The 21,053-nt window shown below is 43.0% G+C and overlaps 1 protein-coding gene across 1 annotated transcript in view; it reads right to left on the reverse strand.

Annotated features, from left to right (window-relative positions):
• Positions 1-684: 684 nt before the first annotated feature.
• The window catches only part of enpp1 (ectonucleotide pyrophosphatase/phosphodiesterase 1), a 67,154-nt gene continuing 46,785 nt past the window's right edge, over positions 685-21,053 (reverse strand). Inside the window, exons 17-25 of the mRNA XM_079526169.1 lie at positions 18,084-18,171; positions 16,337-16,518; positions 15,110-15,146; positions 14,341-14,501; positions 8,403-8,538; positions 6,821-6,895; positions 3,704-3,836; positions 3,281-3,425; positions 685-1,384 (exon numbers count right to left, since the gene is read on the reverse strand). Coding sequence (XP_079382295.1) covers positions 1,232-1,384; positions 3,281-3,425; positions 3,704-3,836; positions 6,821-6,895; positions 8,403-8,538; positions 14,341-14,501; positions 15,110-15,146; positions 16,337-16,518; positions 18,084-18,171 — 1,110 coding nt within the window. The 3' untranslated portion in view covers positions 685-1,231. The remainder of the gene's footprint in view (positions 1,385-3,280; positions 3,426-3,703; positions 3,837-6,820; positions 6,896-8,402; positions 8,539-14,340; positions 14,502-15,109; positions 15,147-16,336; positions 16,519-18,083; positions 18,172-21,053) is intronic.

The raw sequence follows: 21,053 nt of genomic DNA on the forward strand, positions 1-21,053 counted from the left end.
CTTTGCGTAGTCACTGTACTACAAATTAATAATCACAAGATGTCTAGCACTCACTTCAAAATCTTCTGGTTTTGTGCAGCTGCTGGCGTAGTGATACTGGACACAACAAATTGTTCCATGTGACAGAGGGGTCACAATTGAACGAAAGTTGCACTACAGTATATGGTTGAAATAGGTCAACACCACAAATTACGCTAGTTTTGTGGATTCATTTATTTTTTTATGTGAGGGCCCCAGACCCCCACCAAATGACCGGAAATTAAACGTAGCTTGCAGAGTTAGTTCAGTCAGGTATACTCGAGCGGCTTCATGCTGTGCTCAAGTATATATATATATAGTTCATATATATAGTCTACATAAATATATTTTGTATTAAATGTACCTTATAGGTCTACAGATACAAATGAATTTAGTTTAGTCTAACATGGGCCTACCCTCTTCTTTTTTCTTTTTTTAAATTTTATTTCTGTGTTTTGTTTTGTTTTTTCTTTTGTGTTGAAATAGGTGAAGGGATGTATGCACACAAAAAAAAAAAAAGTCAGCTAACAGTGACATGAAACATGTAGAAAAAATGTGAAAAGAAAATGTATTGGCTACAAATAATTGAATTGTACATGTGATTGACTCAATAAAGTAATACAAAAAAAGTATATATATATAAACTATATATATATATATATATATATATATAACTTCAACCAAATGGGTCCATTTGTACACCGTCAGAGTTATGATGAAATTGCAATTAAAACGCTTGAGAACCTTGTAATTGTAAAGCAGATGTAAAGTCCACCTACCAACTCAGACAGTGTGCTAAAGCCGCTTCCGGAAACGGTTCCAAAAGTGATGGAACCGATTCTGTTTCTTCAATGTTGGTTTCAGATCTGTGCTGCTACTCGTGCCTTGTTGTAATAAATCAGAAGATTTTGAAGTGAGTGCTGGTCATCTTGTGAATTTTTAAATCATACTTGATTTGAACCGTGCACCCACGGTAAAAATACGTTGTTTTGATGAGTGCTCACGTCTACTTTGCAGTTACTGTACTTTGGCCTCCGTAGGACAGGGTAGCACACACAAACGTGTGTAAGAAGCCTTTTTACAAAACGACGCTCTCCATGGCAATAGAGTCACTGTGCGTCTACAGCGGACAAAGGTCCTTTGGAACCGGCCAATATGGCTTCTTCTTTCAGAACCGACGACAGCTCGGCGTGTGTCTAAAAGTTATGTGAGGTCAAACGGTGTACAGGGACGTCTTGAGCTGCAGCGTCTCCTCCACAGACAGCCTGTCGTGGTAGAAGCTGAGCCCCGTCAGCAGCTCGATGTCTCTGGGCCGCGCCACGTGCAGCTGAGCCCAGTCCTCCACCCACGCCATGTCCGATCCATTCTGCAGGCGCAGGGGTGCAAAGGTTGCAACTAATCAATAGAATTAATCGATGATAAAAATAAAAAAAACTATTTGCATCCTTACTTTTGTCATCAATGTTTGTGTTTACACTGGCCTAATGTTCACACACACTCAAAAATAGTCATATAGCAAAACAATGTTTGGGTTTACACAAACCCTCAAAGCTGGACATAGGATGGGGCTAGCGCCCCAAAATATCGATAATTGAGCATTCAAATGACCCATTTTAAAAACAATCTTCATGTAACTGGTCCTCAATCTAATATATAGGAAACACGCTTTGATTATTCGATTCATAAAAACAAAAACAAGAGATAATTGATAGTTGCAGCCATAAAAAGCAACAATGAACATGGTAAACGGAGGAGGAGTGTGTAAAGGACTGAAGGAAAGGGGTGGACAGAGAGAAGAAAAGGAACATGAAAAAGAGATACTGTCTAGTAGTTACAAAACTAACATGTGGTACATTAAACAAAGGCTGTGAGACAGAATCTATCAATAGACTTCCAGAGAATTGTTGGTGGCGGGCTGACGTCTATGCAGATGCAAACAGACAGACAGGACTTACAGACAGAAATGCAGGTGGTAAAATTAATTTAAAAAAAGATTGTATCAAATGGAGGTCCGTGGACTAATGCACATCAAACTGGCCTTAATCTTTGACATTAAAATTAAAAGGTTGTGAATCAGTGTTTGAATGCATGGTGTGTCAGTGCAGTGGTTCAGTGGAGTTATGGCCCCTACAGACTGTAGGAGTTCTAAAGTTGTCGGCGAGTCATCAGATCGTTATGAATTTCACACTATAGGAGTATTTTTTTTAAATCGACTGTCATTATATCTGTGTGGCTTTCACACTAAATGATTGATAGCCGACTAGGCATCACATACTGCAAGAGTTCACCAAGATCCGATCCAGACCCAATACATATACAGTAGGCTACATACATTTGTTTTTTATTCCAATTCATTTTGACATCTCACGCACGTGCAGGATGCCGTGATACAAGCGCGAGACCCGAGACTGACACAGGACCTCTCTCTCTCTCTCTCTCTCTCTCTCTCTCTGCATGCACGCCACACACAGGAATAGCCAGGCTACACAGGGCGAAATGTTTGTGATAGCGTATAGCCTACGTGCGCTATAGTGAGACAGGACGTTAATTTTCATTAAATAACTCTGTGTCTCTCCATATTGCACACACAAACACACACACACACAGTGTACAAGGTCCAAAAGTTTGCTCTGCACTGTTGATTCCGCGGTTTTATCAACATTATTCAAATGAAATGCGTTGGTTTTATATACTATTTAACAGCAACCTTGCCCTAATATAGCTACCAATATGTACAACACAGGGATTTACCCAAGGAATAAAGGTTATATATATTTATATTATCATCTGATCATCTATCGATACAGTCGACAGACAGACAGTGAGTGAGCACAGCTGTCCTGTGCTCTCATTGACTGTAATATGGTCTTCTCTGTGTGTGGTCGCAACACAGTTCATACTGTATGATGTCCAGTCGGCAAGAGAGCCAAATATCAAACCTGCTAGCTATTTAGAAACGGTCGGGAAGGTGTCGGCGAGCACTATATTTTCTCGCAGGTCCTTTCACACACAGCAAGCAAAACCTCGGCAATCAAAGCCCGATCTGGCGTCAGATCGGGGGTTTTGTCGGCGAGCGCCAAAAATGGTCCGGGACAGCATAATCAGAGCAAATATCGTGCAGTGTGTACGAGCCATTAGACTCATAGCACAGCTCTCAGTGCATGGTGTCAGTGCAGTGGTTCAGTGGTGTTCTACTCACAGCACAGCTCTGTGTGTGAATGCATGGTGTGTCAGTGCAGTGGTTCAGTGGTGTTCTACTCACAGGACAGCTCTCAGTGTGGTCTGCTCTGTGGGGCAGGATGTAGGACTGGACCTGTAGCGGACCCTCACAGTCCATAGGGCTGAAGCTAGAGTTCGCACAGCTGGACAGCATTACGAAGAAATGGGTGGGGATTGGCGCCTCGTTCCTGCAGCAAGAAACACACCGCAGGACTTCCAACAAGAGTCATAAACCTTGTATCTTCATATTTTATATATTTATTTTCTTTTATCATTTTTTCCCCATAAATTAATGAGCTATTTTATACGTTGTGAAATGACAGTGTCGTGCTAAAGTAGGACTGCATCCGATTAAGTTTGTAAAGTGTCAATTACAAACAGACTGTAAAGAGATCTGAATATACCGTTTGGATGACTAGACACTAAACATCACATGTGCTTACTGTGATGCTGTTTGTCTACTTACGGTCTGTTTACTTTGGGGGCATCAACCTTTCCATCATAATCTGCATCGAATATGGGCCCACTCATCACGTTGACTCCATTCAGCTGCTGGGACAATTTCGGGATCAGAACGTCATGGAAATGAGTCCAAGTGTCTGTAGTTTGGCAAGAAAACACAATAAAACATAATAAATAATAAAATTCACATAGTTAGTTATTAAAATCTTGTTAGTCTCAACAAAATGTTGACAGTTTAAAGGTGATATTTCCAAAACTGAACTTTAGCCTGTGAGACAGTGTTATGCCACCAGAGGGCAGCATTTGCACAGCAATTAATTTTCTGCTACATTTGCATCCACCTTGTGTCATGAGAGCACACTTTTCTTTTTTACCCAGATGACACCAGAGGAAATCACCTCTCACTTTACGTCCCTATTATGGGAAATAAAAGAAAAAGAAGAAAAGAAAAATAAGCTTCAAATATCAAAATCTACAAGATATATTAAATAAATAAATAAGAGATATGAAGGAGATACGAGGTTTCTAACCAACAGCAACAGTATAAGTCAGTGGTTCTCAACCAGTGGTCCTTGAGGGGGTTCCAGGTGGTTCCCAGCTAAATGATGGAGAGTTGGTAACCAAATTGACACTTATAGATTTTTAACTCTGTAAAATGTGTCAAATGAAACCAAATGGACCATTTGGTTAAGTTAATTTACAAGTCTACACAATTAGAGAATGTACAGTACATAGAGTACAATAATTATTATTTTGATCAACATTTGCCTGTTATCTCTCCTAATGGTACCACATCAATACAGCATGTATTGTATTGATGTGGTTTCTTTAGTTTTGGGTCTGCAAGGCTAAATCTCATCAAATGGTGGTCCGTGGCTCAAATGCAGAATAAATAATGGGCCTTGATATGAAAACCACTACTAGTATAAGTGATGAAAGAAAGCAGATTTTGGCAGGAGTGGCGTGTTACACCTCATTGTCCACGGAGACCACGTGTCACAGGATTAACACTCTCACCACACACATGCTTTCACATGTGACATCATTGGTTTTTTGGCAACACACTCAATTTCAGAAATACCCTTTTGTTGATACACTGTGGGCTGGCTCCTCTCACCGACATTATGTAACTCTGCGATTTTAAACGGAGGATTATACTCCAAGTGACAGGTGGCTCAGATCCATTCCAAATTGCAGGAATTTGCGAGAAGAAGCGTAAAGCAAGTGTTTTCGGTCAAGTGCAATTACACTGAAAGAAAGACTGAATTGAATTGCTCAAAAGTGGGGAAACGGCAGCAAACATAGTTACAAATCTCTACTGCCTGTTGAACCTGTTGAGTTGTTTATTACTATTAGAACACTGCTGGTTCTCAACTTCGAGTGCGGGGACCACCTAGGGGATCGTAATTGACCCTCACAGGTCTGTAAGTGTACAAAACTGTCCCTCTTAGACACCCATGTACCTGTCAAACTACTTCAATATAGAAAAATATATATGTGGTTAATTGTTTTTCTTTGCACTCAATGTACCCTGTGGTTTTTTGACTAGGGTTTATGCCAATTAGTGGTAAAAAGTAACTAAGTACATTTACTTAAAGGGATATTTCACTTAAAAAAAAAAAAAAAAAAATGATTTTTTTTATTGTCTACTCAGGCTTATGTGAACACCCCATGTTAACCATGATAGATTCATCAAAAACATTTCTGGTGACTGATATTGTCCATCTAATACGTGAGGGGCCATGTTTTTTCATTTACTGTTTTCATTTATTTTTTATAATCATTTTGGAAAAGAACCTCCCCCAGGAGGAGACTAAAACATGTAAAGAAATGATGTTTATAAAAATTATATAAACATCATTAGCCATACATTTCGGCCATTTGAAAATAGCTGATCTACAAGCTCACAATGCGTCGCAATGCGAAGCTTGTAGATCTGCTATTTTCAAAATATGTTTAAACATTTGAAAACTTGAAATGGGACATTCTGCACAATGAGTACTTTCTACTTTTGGTACTTTAAGTACATTTGGATACCAATACCTTTGTACTTTTACTCAAGTAAACTTTGAATACCGGACTTCTATTTTTTTTTTTACTTTTAACAGAGTAGTTCTACATTGCAGTATTGATACTTTTACTTACGTAAAACACGTGAGTACTTTTTCTACCACTGCCAATTACACTGATCTAACACTTTGCAAGTTGCATCTAGATAAGAGCGTCTGTTAAATGCCTAAATTATGAAAATCTCTCACGTTGGCAAGACATTATTCCACAGCTTGGGAAATGGTACTGTGTTCATTCCACTAAACACTGGCCTGTATTGTTCAGAGAAAGGTTAGGTCCCTTGAACTACAGTCCCATGTTAGCAATGTGGTTAGATCCTGCACTCCAATTATACATATTTCAGTCAGTCAGTGAAGCCCATTTTGGGTTGGGTTTTGGATGCAGCATAATGTTCCGTAAGAAAAATATGGCCCACGAGAAAGGCTGCTGGCAATTGTCGTACCTTTTTCTGGAAAACCATTTCCCCCCGACACAGTTTAGCAAAATACAAGACGACATGATGTCTAGTCATGACATAACCCAGAATCTTCAGTTCAAAGATTCCGTGAATCACAGCGCTCATTCAGTTCAGTTCAGTTCAGTTCATACACCCTACGGAAAGTGCAAAATAGAATACAATAGAATTGCACACAGAATTCACTGTGAAAAGCTCTTTGCACCAAGTTAGAAAAATGCTGCTGGTATATATAATAATTTCTACCAAGACTATATGCACATGAACATTTTATTTTTTACACATATATATATATATATTTTTATCACTATTCTACTGTTATTGTTTATCCTGCTGCATTGCCTGAAGGAAGCCAAACCAAAACAGGTTTTACTGTTACAGTATGTACCTCTCCTGTACACAAGATGAAACAATAAAGTACAACCTTGAACCTTCAAAATAATCCACTCAGTGACTTTTATCATGGTGGAAACTTGAAATGCAATACCAAACTCACACAGTAAAATAAATGCCAGCCTCATACTACTACAACTTGGGATGGAACTTGAAAAACCATTAACTCCTGTGTCCCTTTGTAAACATGCCGGAACAGCTCACCTTTGAACACAGGGAACATGGGTGCCATGTTGCTTGTGACGAGTGAATCCGTTTCTGATCCGTTGCCACTTAAATCTACAAAAAGAAACAAGTCAATAAACAGATTGAAAGAGACAGCACTGCCTGAATACTGTTATATATCATTCTTTACACATGTGTAATATACACACATTTCTACCAGGTAGAGGGGCGGCGGTAGAGGGGCGGCGGTGGCTCAGGGGTAGAGTGCCTGGATGGTAACCGTAAGGTTGCCAGTTCGAACCCGGGCTCCCGCAGAGTTACTGTCAAAGTGTCCTTGAGCAAGACACTGAACCCCTAATTGCTCCCGATGTGCTAGTTGGTGCCTTGCATGGTTTCCGCTGCCATCGGTGTATGTATGTGTGTATGAATGGGTGAATGTAATGCACAATCTCTGTAAAGTGCCTTGGATAAAGGCGCTATATACATGCACCATTTACCATTTACCACACACACACGCACACGTACACACACACTTACTGCGTTCACACGGGCAGATGCAAAGCTACAGTCTACCATTCATTGTCAATGGTAGCCGGCGACATGAAGATGCAAAGATGCATCCGACGTTTGTAGCTGCTGCAAAAGCTACAACAGCTACAAATACACTGTGTAGCTTTGTATCTTTTGCATCTGCCCGTGGGAACGCAGCATTAGAGTGTAAAGATGGACTCATGCGGCCCAGGCCGCCGGCGTGGTTGTCCGGGCACCCTAGGCCACAATGCCAGCCTGACAGCGTGTCGCGGGATCGAGTCCCGATCCCGATGACCTTTGCTCCGTGTCACTCCCTATCTCTCTCCCCAATTCCTGTCAGTCTACTGTCCTATCAATAAAGGCATAAAAGCCCCCCCGTCACACGGGGACATGGGTCCAGTTTGACAGTATCCTGGTTAAATTGACACTCAGGATTTGACTGTGTAGGGCTGTGTACTCCAAGATGTGCACATCTGTAGTGCATCAAGCAGCAACATGGCTTTAAAAATGTGACTGATTGCCTCGTCACTCAAGGGTCCCTCTGGCCGATCCACACGGTCACGACTCTTTTCTGTTCTGGCCCCACAGTGGTGGAATGAACTTCCCACTGATGTTAGGACAGCAGAGTCACTCCCCATATTTCGCCGCAGGTTGAAAACCCACCTCTTCAGGAAACACTACCCTTCCTCTCTGCCTGACCTACTTGTTGTTAACTAGTTGTACGAACGCTTGTTTTCTATTGTTGTATTGTTTATTGGATCTTGTTTAGTCGATACACTTAATTGTTATAGCTCATGCTCATTTGATTTAGCTATTTTGTCTCATCTGTTTAAGGAAATAGGTAGCTGATATATTGCACTTTTACCTTAGCGCTAGGTATACTCTTGGTTGCTTGTTTTTGCAGAAAATGCACTGAAGACTTCTGGTGATTAGTAGTTTTTGTTCCCTACCTATGTTGAATACACTTATTGTAAGTCGCTTTGGATAAAAGCGTCTGCTAAATGACTGTAATGTAATGTAATGTAAAAATGTCAACTCCAACGCACGCGCGCACACACGCACGCACACACACACACACACGCCCACTCACTGGGGGGATGCAGGAGGCCATAGGACAGATCGGGGTCATCTCTGTATCTCTGGCACATCTGGCTGGCGTGCGCTGGGACGCGCACGTCCGCACGCACGCACAACTCCAGGCTCGCGCTCAGCGGCTGGACGTCGCTCTGACGGGGGAGAGAGGAGAGACAGAGAGAGAGAGAGACAGAGAGAGAGAGAGGCACACAAAGAGGTTCTGTCAGTGCACTGGACGGGACGGGACGGATGGGGACAGGCTTGGGTTGTGTAACATCACTTGGCGTGGACGCGGCTCTGGCTGTGTATTGGGGTCAGGGAGGACACAGTACTATTTTGGACTGCGGTTCTCTGAATAGAATAATGTCGTTTTGTGTTCAAGGCTCCAGTCATAGAATAAAGTGATACAGCATCAAGAATAAATAAACAACAGTTTATTTGTCTCTAACTCATACAGCAGCAACAGGCAACAGGCCATGGGCAAGAACTGCATGGCTTGCCAGCGACGACATCTGGCCCGGCAAATCTGATATAAATAGTTTGCAATGTGTGACAGTCTTACTAGTGCATGCAGTATAAGCTAGTAGTGATACTCAAAGTGGGGTCTGGAGACCCCCAGGGGTCCTTGAAGGGCTTTAAAGGGGTCCCCAGCTAAATTACTACAAGAGTGTACAAATGGACACACTTGTAGTTACAGAGTGTACAACAATGTACACATTTGTACACTCGTTTAACAGGGTCCATTACCTAAATTTGCATACATTATCAATCTGGGGTTCCTTGAATTTAACACGTTTAAGAACCCCTGGGAGATAACATCCACATAGAGAATCTATCCCCACCTGAAGGATTAATTGAGCTCCTATACAAACGAGCCTGTTTATCTCAGTTCGAAAGGGAGTCTGTCTGTCCCCACTCTCCAGATATATATTTTTTTAACATTTTAATTAAGACAGACAGACAGACAGACAGACAGACAGACAGACAGACAGACAGACAGACAGAGACAGACAGACAGACAGACAGACAGACAGACAGACAGACAGACAGACAGACAGACAGACAGACAGACAGACAGACATGGACATTAGTGCAAGTGAATTCTACAGATTGAATACAGTTTTTGTTTTTTTTGTCCTCGTGGCTCTGACAGCCACAGGGGAAAAGCTCTTCCTCTATAAAATTACACAGTGTACACATTGAAAAGCAACACAGCAGACATAATGTTTTACATGTCTTCTGTTATTTGCCAGAAACGATTACTTTACAAAAGGTCTCAGTTACTCAGAAACAGTGTTTGTTCATGAGCTGGTCACTGAGCTCTCATTGACTCCAGTGCATTCTGCCGAACTTCCGGGTGCAGTTTGGCTCCCATGGTGTGACGAATCTGCCGTCTGGAATTGCGTGATAGCGAAAATGACGTTGGTGACTACCTCCATTTCATATACCTTGATCCTCAGGGCGGGACGAGGTGTGAGACAGCTTGTCCTCACCACCAGTCCACCTGTCCACATCAGCACCAACACTCTGTTTGTCCTTCATAACATAAGCCAGTGTGTGTTAAAAACACTGGAACTAATCCACTAATGTTTTTGGCTGATACATTCGAATGTGCCAAGAATGACTATTGGAAACTTTGATGGTGTGTTGTTGTAGCGTTCACACAGTGCACACGCATGGACGCAATAAGGCCCGTTACGTCAGGGTTCATGTGTGACTGAAAGCATAGAGCTTTTAACAAGTGCAGACTTGTGTTTGTACTTTTATTAAAAGAAAAAGCTACAGGGCAGCTACAGGGCAATGATTCTGACCCCATTTAATTTCAATGAACCATACTTTTGATACCAGAGATCCTTTATCTCCGGGACCCCGTTGAGATGTGGTCTGCAGGGAGGACGTCCCCCATTCAGGGACTGTAGAGGAGACTTCCCCCATTCAATCACTGTAGGAGAGACGTCCCCCATTCAATCACTGTAGGAGACACGTCCCCCATTCAGCCACTGTAGGAGACACGTCCCCCATTCAGCCACTGTAGGAGACACGTCCCCCATTCAGCCACTGTAGGAGACACGTCCCCCATTCAGCCACTGTAGGAGACACGTCCCCCATTCAGCCACTGTAGGAGAGACGTCCCCCATTCACCCACTGTAGGAGACACGTCCCCCATTCAGCCACTGTAGGAGACACATCCCCCATTCAGCCACTGTAGGAGACACGTCCCCCATTCAGCCACTGTAGGAGAGACGTCCCCCATTCACCCACTGTAGGAGACACGTCCCCCATTCAGCCACTGTAGGGGAGACGTCCCCCATTCACCCACTGTAGGAGACACGTCCCCCATTCAGCCACTGTAGGAGACACGTCCCCCATTCACCCACTGTAGGAGACACGTCCCCCATTCAGCCACAGTAGGAGACACATCCCCCATTCAGCCACTGTAGGAGACACGTCCCCCATTCAGCCACAGTAGGAGACACGTCCCCCATTCAGCCACTGTAGGAGAGACGTCCCCCATTCAGCCACTGTAGGAGACACGTCCCCCATTCAATCACTGTAGGAGACACGTCCCCCATTCACCCACTGTAGGAGACACGTCCCCCATTCAGCCACTGTAGGGGAGACGTCCCCCATTCACCCACTGTAGGAGACACGTCCCCCATTCAGCCACTGTAGGAGACACGTCCCCCATTCACCCACTGTAGGAGACACGTCCCCCATTCAGCCACAGTAGGAGACACATCCCCCATTCAGCCACTGTAGGAGACACGTCCCCCATTCAGCCACAGTAGGAGACACGTCCCCCATTCAGCCACTGTAGGAGAGACGTCCCCCATTCAGCCACTGTAGGAGACACGTCCCCCATTCAATCACTGTAGGAGACACGTCCCCCATTCACCCACTGTAGGAGACACGTCCCCCATTCAGCCACTGTAGGAGACACGTCCCCCATTCAATCACTGTAGGAGACACGTCCCCCATTCACCCACTGTAGGAGACACGTCCCCCATTCACCCACTGTAGGAGACACGTCCCCCATTCACCCACTGTAGGAGACACATCCCCCATTCACCCACTGTAGGAGACACGTCCCCCATTCAGCCACTGTAGGGGACACGTCCCCAATCAGCTGCAGGGGACACTTCCCCGATGCCAAGCAGGAAGAACACCACCAGTACAACATTCTCAAGTAAACCATTTTAAAAAGTATAAAAATGTGTATTAAAATATTAGTACTTCTTCGGCCTACCATACTTTTGATACCAGAGATCCTTTATCTCCGGGACCCCGTTGAGATGTGGTCTGCAGGGAGGACGTCCCCCATTCAGGGACTGTAGAGGAGACTTCCCCCATTCAATCACTGTAGGAGAGACGTCCCCCATTCAATCACTGTAGGAGACACGTCCCCCATTCAGCCACTGTAGGAGACACGTCCCCCATTCAGCCACTGTAGGAGACACGTCCCCCATTCAGCCACTGTAGGAGACACGTCCCCCATTCAGCCACTGTAGGAGACACGTCCCCCATTCAGCCACTGTAGGAGACACGTCCCCCATTCAGCCACTGTAGGAGAGACGTCCCCCATTCACCCACTGTAGGAGACACGTCCCCCATTCAGCCACTGTAGGAGACACGTCCCCCATTCAGCCACTGTAGGAGACACGTCCCCCATTCAGCCACTGTAGGAGAGACGTCCCCCATTCACCCACTGTAGGAGACACGTCCCCCATTCAGCCACTGTAGGGGAGACGTCCCCCATTCACCCACTGTAGGAGACACGTCCCCCATTCAGCCACTGTAGGAGACACGTCCCCCATTCACCCACTGTAGGAGACACGTCCCCCATTCAGCCACAGTAGGAGACACATCCCCCATTCAGCCACTGTAGGAGACACGTCCCCCATTCAGCCACAGTAGGAGACACGTCCCCCATTCAGCCACTGTAGGAGAGACGTCCCCCATTCAGCCACTGTAGGAGACACGTCCCCCATTCAATCACTGTAGGAGACACGTCCCCCATTCAGCCACTGTAGGAGACACGTCCCCCATTCACCCACTGTAGGAGACACATCCCCCATTCACCCACTGTAGGAGACACGTCCCCCATTCAGCCACTGTAGGGGACACGTCCCCAATCAGCTGCAGGGGACACTTCCCCGATGCCAAGCAGGAAGAACACCACCAGTACAACATTCTCAAGTAAACCATTTTAAAAAGTATAAAAATGTGTATTAAAATATTAGTACTTCTTCGGCCTACTGGCAGCGTGCACAATAAATCTGTTGCTGATCGGTCCTGTGAGATTAGCTCCAGACACACAGACAGCTCGCCTCTGTCGAGCCACACCTTCAAGAAATGGATCATTCCCAGCGTTAAACAACTATTCAGCTTACAGGACATCAAAAACACGCGACAATCACACTATCACAGCCTGCAGTGATATTAAACACAGCTGTTGTTAAACATGCCTCTATTGGGTTGTCAGCACAGTGGCTGATTAACGCCTGGTGATGAGCGACTGGTGCAGGACAAGACACGCTGCTTCACACGCTAAACAAGCTTTCTAATGTTCTGCCATATATGGGCATTAAAGGGACACAGACAGACGGGTACAACGGGTACTCTGCCCCAGCACTATAACTCAGAGACATGTTGGTCGGATAGGTGGAGCAACATACTGTACTGTACAGTTGGGTGCCACCGATATTGTCCCTTATCATTTGACCCATTTAGGCCTGACCTCAAAATTTAAAAAAATCCTTCTAAATCCTCCAGTTTTCTGAACTAAATATTTTCACGATTTTTCAAAAATAGCAGACCTACAAGCTCGTAGCGCGCCACTCGGTGGCGCGCTATGAGCTTGTAGATCTGCTATTTTTCAATAGCTACATTATAACATAATGTTTAAAACACCAAAAGGGGTTCCCGCCCAAAATGGGTTAACTGTCCTTTTGCGCAGATCACGCAAACCTCAGCAAAAAGAAAAGGACAATATCGATGGCCTCCAACTGTAGATGTGAAAGAGAACTAGTGTGTGCTCCCTGGAGCGAGCCCGCAACAAGCGTTGCAATGCGTTTGTACAAACAATACGCTTGTACTGTACTTCTCCTCAAGTAAATGTTAGAACGCAGGACTTTTACGCGTAGCAGAGCCTTTCTACAGTACATTGTGGAATTGCTACATGTACTTAAGCAACACATCTCAGTCCCATCTTCCAGCACTGAAGCCAAACCCAGGGAACCAACCACACAGCTGCAACACCGCTGGAGGAGACTATGTTTAGAAACTTTTGAAGATAAAAGAGCCTGGTTGGATTGACGTTATGTCCTTTCTGAAACTTGAAAAAATCAAATTCACAGTTCGAGGGTCCTCTGATACATTTTATAACCATTGGCAACCTTTAATATCGTATGTAAGCAGTTTAGAATCACTTTCACCTGACTGAAGACACATGGTGTTGGTGTGCTCTGGTGGTGCAGATCTCTACTTGGTGCAAGATATATAGCCTAATATATCAGAAATCATTACACATGAGGGTCAAGAAATGAGCCAATTAAGCTCTTACAAGCTTTATCTCTTTTTTATCTCTTTATTACTCTGTTTTTTTTGTTTTTTTGTTTTTTATTATTATTATTAATTTTATGTCTCTTATTTTACCCCCTTTTAAGTTGTTTATTAATTATTTCTGTGAACATAACCATGTGATCCCTTTCTTTGTATCTTAGTTATGTACTCAACCTATTGGTTTTATACCTGTATATAATTTATGTTGTTTGTATGTCTGGCCTCGTGGGGAAAGATGGTGGGTGGGTGGGGAGGATTGGGAAAGGAGTTGTGGGAGAAAATATAAAAACAAAGAGTTGTATTTTCTTTCTGTGAAACTTGCATAATATGATGTCATACTCTTTGAATAAAATGTATTAAAAAAAAAGAAAAAATAGCCTGGTTGAGCTCACCAGAGGCTGGACGGTGTACGCCACCCACAGCGCCATGAGCAGGTCCTTGCTGTAGCCGCTGAGGTAGTCGGACTGGTGGAGCAGACAGTGGTCACTGTTCTCCTGCAGGACCTTAGGCGTTCCGTATGGAAGGTGGAGGCGACGGAGCTCCGCTCTAGAACCTATAGTGGGAAAGCAGGGTTCCATTTGTTAAACAATACAGATGGGGATGTATATACTTCGCTGTAAGGCAAATAGTGAAAATATCAGATCTACAAATTTGACCCAAAATAGGAATGCCGTGGATGAGTTTATGTGGTAAATTTTTTATACAATTATTAAATTGTGATATTATCAAACAAATATCCAACATATCAGACACTTTATACTTCCCAAAAGGAAATGTGTGTATTTAATCCAGTGTGACCAGAAGCAGAGATAAAAGATATATAGGAAATATATATTATTTCCTAATAATGATGACTGAATAAGGCTGGATGCACTTCCCCATTGAGGCAATTCCTTCACTGACCACCAGGGGTCCATGGACCACCAGTTGAAAACCCCTGCATTAGACGACAGAGACCTCCATTTGATAACGTATGTTATCTCTGCTGGGATAACATACAGAGTTACAGATCCTGTAAGGGTCCATTTGGTTCCTAACTGTCAACCATACATTTTAGCTGCAGGGGACTCCCTGGAACCTAACTCGGAAGTTATCCGACGTTTATGGACATCAAAGCTTCTCATCAGATCCATGACATGATGCAGTATGGCGTGTACTCACTAGAATTCGTTTGGAGTTGTCCGTTCATCGTTCTCTCCTGAAAAGAAAGTGATTTGTTTCTTTGTTAGTGAACTTTATAATGATACAGAATGCACATAATCATTAAGTACACTATAGCGCATGTTGCTCTGTCCTGGTGCTCTATACTATACTAGTGTCCATGCACTAATATGTTTCACTATGTTCTTGTCATTCAGTCGATACATGTAATCCATACATGGGCAACTGGCAGCCCCCGGGGCCACACCTTCACTTAACCCATTCTGACCTGAGATCAGATTCTAAAAATGTCTTCTACATCCTGACAGTTTTCTGAAAAAGCTATGTTTCTATTCGTCGTTCTTCGATTTTTCAAAAATAGCAGATCTACAAGCTCGTAGCGCGCCACTTGGTGGCGCGCTATGAGCTTGTAGATCTGCTATTTTTCAATAGCTAAAGCCCAAAATGGGTTAATGTGGCCCGCAGGTTTCAAAAACAATTCAGGATGCCAATTCAAATATAACAAAAAAAGCCGATCTACAAGCGAAAAAACACCCCTTGAGCTTGTAGATCAGCTATTTTTGCTACTTTTGTGTGACATAATAGAATAAGGAATTAGGGCATTCATTTACGAAAAGAGTTGAAATACGGAGATAAGAGGTTTCTACCCAGTATATGCAATGTGGATTGAGTGTGGAAATACTGTATAGTGGGCCTCTCCATCATCAAAGTTCTACACCCCTGATCTAAACCGGAGGTGGACAACAAGGTGTATTTGATCCACCTGTAGATCAAAACACTCGCATAACTGTAGTCCCACACGTTTCCATAACTGTAGTCCCACATGTTTCCATAACTGTAGTCCCGCGCGTTTCCAGAAGGCGGGGGAACCGTTTGCTCTTATACAGTTCATTTGATTGGCTCGGCCGCAGATTTGAACTGGAAACGTCATGTGTTTCTGGCTCAAATATGCTGCCAAGACAATCAAAAGCTAAGGGATCCAGGGAAATGAACAGGAACAGGAAATGGGTGCGCCAACCTTCTGGAAACCCGGGAATTATGTGTAGCTTGAAATATTGACAAAATACTAATTTGTTTTTGTAAAATAAAAATACAAAATAAAACGTTTTAGTTTTTTAAATTTCCAGGCAGAAGCCTCGTATAAGTCAGTAAGCCTTGCCGAGCTACTGAGAGCTTGACTTGAGATGCTATAAGGAACGAGCTTAGCTGAAGCTGGCTCAGACGTACGTCTGCCTCGGTGACGGAGCTACAGGTGCAGCCCAGGTCGTCAGCGGGCAGGGCGGTGGCGTCGCAGGGCGTGTCGAGGGACAGCGGGGCTGGGTGGACCGGACGGTGGGCCGGACGCTTCAGCAGGTGGTTCAGACTGCCATGGGTCCCATTGTTTGGAGCAGGAGCAATGTCGAGGAGATCTGAGAGGAGACAGAGAGAGACAGAGAGAGAGAGAGAATTATTTTGTACTGTACAGATAACAGATATCCGCCGCCACTTCTAGGGAACCCCATAAGGGGAGAATTGTCAACATTTTTGTCAAAAAAGGGAAAAAAAATAAAAAAAAGGAGGAAATACAGTACGAGCTCTAATATCACATTGCATTGTTGAGCTTGTAGAGACGGTATTGTTTGTCATCAGACAGACAGACAGACAGACAGACAGACAGACAGACAGACAGACAGACAGACAGGGGTGAAAGCATAAATAACTAGAACTGCACTTGCCAACTTGCGCCTTGCACACAAGTAGGCCATGTATGTATCTTGCTACTGTATTTTCACATAAGTAATATATCTGAGTACTTCTTCCACCACTGCAACAACAGTACAGTACATGCAACACATTTAGAACTAGAGCTCTTCCTCTGGCAACGTTCAAATGACTAGTTCCAAATGTTTTCATGGATTTTGTGGTCTGTGTTGAACTACTTCTTATAGCACCATTAAATGCTTGTTTTGTTTCCTTTGTTGCTATAATGTCTAATGGATTTTCTGTCATGTACCAGTATATTTCTGTCGATGTCGGGTGGCCAAAACCGTTCCTTTTCAGACAATTTGACAAACGTTTTCAGAAATGGTGAAAATAGCTGATCTAACTAATTTACTAGCCTGTAGATCAGCTTTTTTTCACTACTTTTCCTTGGCACTCTTGTATGATTAGAGTTATAGGGCCTTAACTCTTTTTTTGCCTGCTAGGTGGGCATCATCTCATTCTGGCCAATCACATAAGCGTAGCTAAGCTGCTCCAGCTATAGGCTCCCATTGTACAAGCCTCCGTTTCATTTCCGGATTAGTAGGGAGGAGGGTGGCGTTGTGATGATTCATCATGAGCATTAGCGCACACCCTTTAACTCTCGCCAGGAACGGTTATGTCGGGAGCGACGCGAGACAAAGTCACAAATGACATCTGAACATCAGATGTGCGACGGTTCACCATGGGCAGCACTCGAAGCTTTAGAGATATGGGGTTTTGAAAATCCTGCTTTAATGGAGCTGGATGTAAAGAACAGAACACATAGCTGGTGGATCAAAGGATCAACGTTAAAAGGTAAAGTGACGGTCCCCGCTGTAATATATGGAGTATACGGGGGGGGGGGGGGGGTACAACTACAAACATGTACGTAGTTGGCTGATGCCGTACCCTAGCCTAGGGGTACGATTATGCTCGGAGAAAAAAGTTGAAAATGGAGATACAAGGTTTCTGCCTGAAAGTGACAATATACAACCATGAGTCCTGATGAATCTAGAATTGTCTAAATTCAAGGATCTTCCTTTTTGATTCATACAATTAATCAATAAAACATTCACTCTGATGTGACAATAACTATGTTGGCCTGATGGATGGATGGACAGACAGATGGCTTTATGAAGAACATCTAACGTACTAATCTACTGTGATACATCTAATAATCTAATAAATGCTGTATAAGGTTCTTATTTGACCTGCAGTCAGGCTCCAGTACAGTAAAAATAAAGTGGCTTACCGCACATGAGGTTGTAAACTTCAATATTCTCAAAAGGGGCAACAACAGTCCTGTGTTTAAGTCCAGGGCCATAGCCAATGAAAATAGTCTGGAAGAAGTAGATAAACACAGTTAAATTCATACATTTAGTGCATATGGAGACATACTAAATGAGAGAAAGAGAGTGACACAAATAGCCTATTAGCCTAATAGACCACAGATAACCAGACTCTCTCCCGGTCTTAACAATCGGTACTATAAAAAGGTTTACTTTTAAAGTGGACTCTTAATAGGTGAATGTTCTGCAAAAAACAGGCATAAATAGCATGCTCTACAAGCTCATAATGCATCGCAACAAGACGTGTTGTGAACTTGGCTATTTGACGTAAAATGAACTACATATGGTTTAAGTAGTTAAAGCAAACTTGTGTGACCTCTTGGTCGATTATGGAAAATACATACAGTGAAAGTTGCAAAATGTATGTGGAATGTGGAATTGTGTACAGGTGACCTTGACTATTTTAAGTTGTGTGGTTTGTCTGTTGGGTCGGTCAGCCACACGCACGCACGCTCACTCGCTCGCTCGCGCGTGCGCGCGCATACAGACATTTGTACGACATTCTTTTTGCTCGGACACCTGTTATTGGAGAGAAGAACGTTTGCTGGCTATTTATACCGAGTCAAATTCCAGTGCAAAACCACGACCAGGAACTGACACAGACGTATCATATAAAGAGCGACACGAAGGTGGCAGACGGAAACCTTGTAAACATGGCCTCGGAAAGAAACAAAATTAACCCAAAGCAAAACATGTGTGGGTGGCGTACAACTACAACCGCTCTAGTTTGCGTACACACATGCATTTTCTGTGTGGCTTTATGGTGGATTAATTCTACAGGCCTTACATGTTTACCATAATGGTCGCTGTCGGGCAGAAACCTCTTAACTCCATATTCTAATTGTTTTGTTTTTGTGTTTTGTCATACATTAACGCCCCACTTATCATACTACAGCATCACACAAAAGTATCAAAAATAGCATCTGCATGCTTGAAACTTGGCGTGAAATTATGCGCTTTGAGCTTGTACAGTAGATGTCGTTTTGCCCTTTTTGAATCCTGAGAAGTAACGGTTTTGCACATATGAGGTTTCCACCCGACAGAGACGTAATATTAAAAGTGGATTTAAAGTACACTTTACTGACAGTAGGTGTGGTATTGTAGGTGAACCCAGGTCTCTGTCTGGTTGTTTGTTTGCCTTGACTCAGACTGAGGTTTTATAGACACCTCATTGTGTGTTTATTTTGGACAGTGGTAGACTAATGCCGCTTTATACTTAGTTGCGCGCCACTGTCGCACACTGAAAGCTCACAGCACCAGACTGGTTATTTTTGGTGCACAACCTTATAAATCAGGTACAATAGTTACAGAAAATGACCTTGTGAAATGAAGGTCACCGGTTCGATTTCCTGCCCGAGATGCTGTACAGTACTCTTTATCCAGAACGACTTTGACACATACGTCAAATGCATCTAGACAATCTATGATCAAGTATGTGGCAAAATAGTATAATATAAAAAGATCATACCCGTGTGAAGTGAGGGGCACTCTTATCATAAATCATCTCATTCTGGCCAATCACAATTTGCACTTTTGTCTTCAATGTTTGTGTTTACACACTTTTGTCTTCAATGTTTGTGTTTACACACTTTGGTCTTCAATGTTTGTGTTTACACACTTTTGTCTTCAATGTTTGTGTTTACACACTTTTGTCTTCAATGTTTGTGTTTACACACTTTTGTCTTCAATGTTTGTCTTCAATGTTTGTGTTTTTTACACACTTTTGTCTTCAATGTTTGTCTTCAATGTTTGTGTTTTTTACACACTTTTGTCTTCAATGTTTGTCTTCAATGTTTGTGTTTTTTACACACTTTTGTCTTCAATGTTTGTCTTCAATGTCTGTGTTTACACACTTTTGTCTTCAATGTTTGTGTTTACACACTTTTGTCTTCAATGTTTGTCTTCAATGTTTGTGTTTTTTACACACTTTTGTCTTCAATGTTTGTCTTCAATGTTTGTGTTTTTTACACACTTTTGTCTTCAATGTTTGTCTTCAATGTTTGTGTTTACACACTTTTGTCTTCAATGTTTGTCTTCAATGTTTGTGTTTACACAATTTTGTCTTCAATGTTTGTCTTCAATGTTTGTGTTTACACACTTTTGTCTTCAATGTTTGTCTTCAATGTTTGTGTTTACACACTTTTGTCTTCAATGTTTGTGTTTTTTACACACTTTTGTCTTCAATGTTTGTGTTTTTTACACACTTTTGTCTTCAATGTTAATCTGTATATTGAAACTATAGGATGCCAGGTCAACAGTATCTAAATTACATTTTAACCTTTGCGTAAGACTGCATGGTCGTCAAGACTAGGGCAAGTGCTACGGGCTAATGTGGAGATTGATTGAGAGAGAGTCTGCAGTTCTAACTACATGCTGGTGTTTGTTCCAGAGTTTGGGAGCCAGAAGAGTCTGGGACGTGTGGAGTGGTGTCCCAGATGTTCAGGGACGTGTGGAGCGGTGTCCCAGATGTTTAGAGCGGTGTCACAGACATTTAGGGACGTGTGAACGGTGTCCCAGATGTTTAAGGACGTGTGGAACGGTGTCCCGGATGTTATAGGGAAGGTTCAGACAGCTTCCATGTGTTACATTTCCCCATAGCTTCACTTGATTGGCTCTGCAGAAGATTTGAACTGGAGACACATGTGAAGGTTCAAATCTGCTGCCGAGCCAATCAACCAAAGCTGTGGGGAAATAAACAGGGACAAGAAATGGGTATGCCATCTTCTGGAAACACAGCGTATGTGTCTAAAGATACCGCCAAGCTAAAGATGAGCATGCCTACTAAAAAAATTAAACCAATAGCAGTGATTATACAAATACCATGTGGTACATTTAGCCACAATTCTGGTTCACTGTGTGTAAAGTCTCTCAAG

This window comes from Electrona antarctica, assembly GCF_951216825.1.
Source record: "Electrona antarctica genome assembly, chromosome: 17".
In the NCBI taxonomy this organism is placed as follows: Eukaryota; Metazoa; Chordata; class Actinopteri; order Myctophiformes; family Myctophidae; genus Electrona; species Electrona antarctica.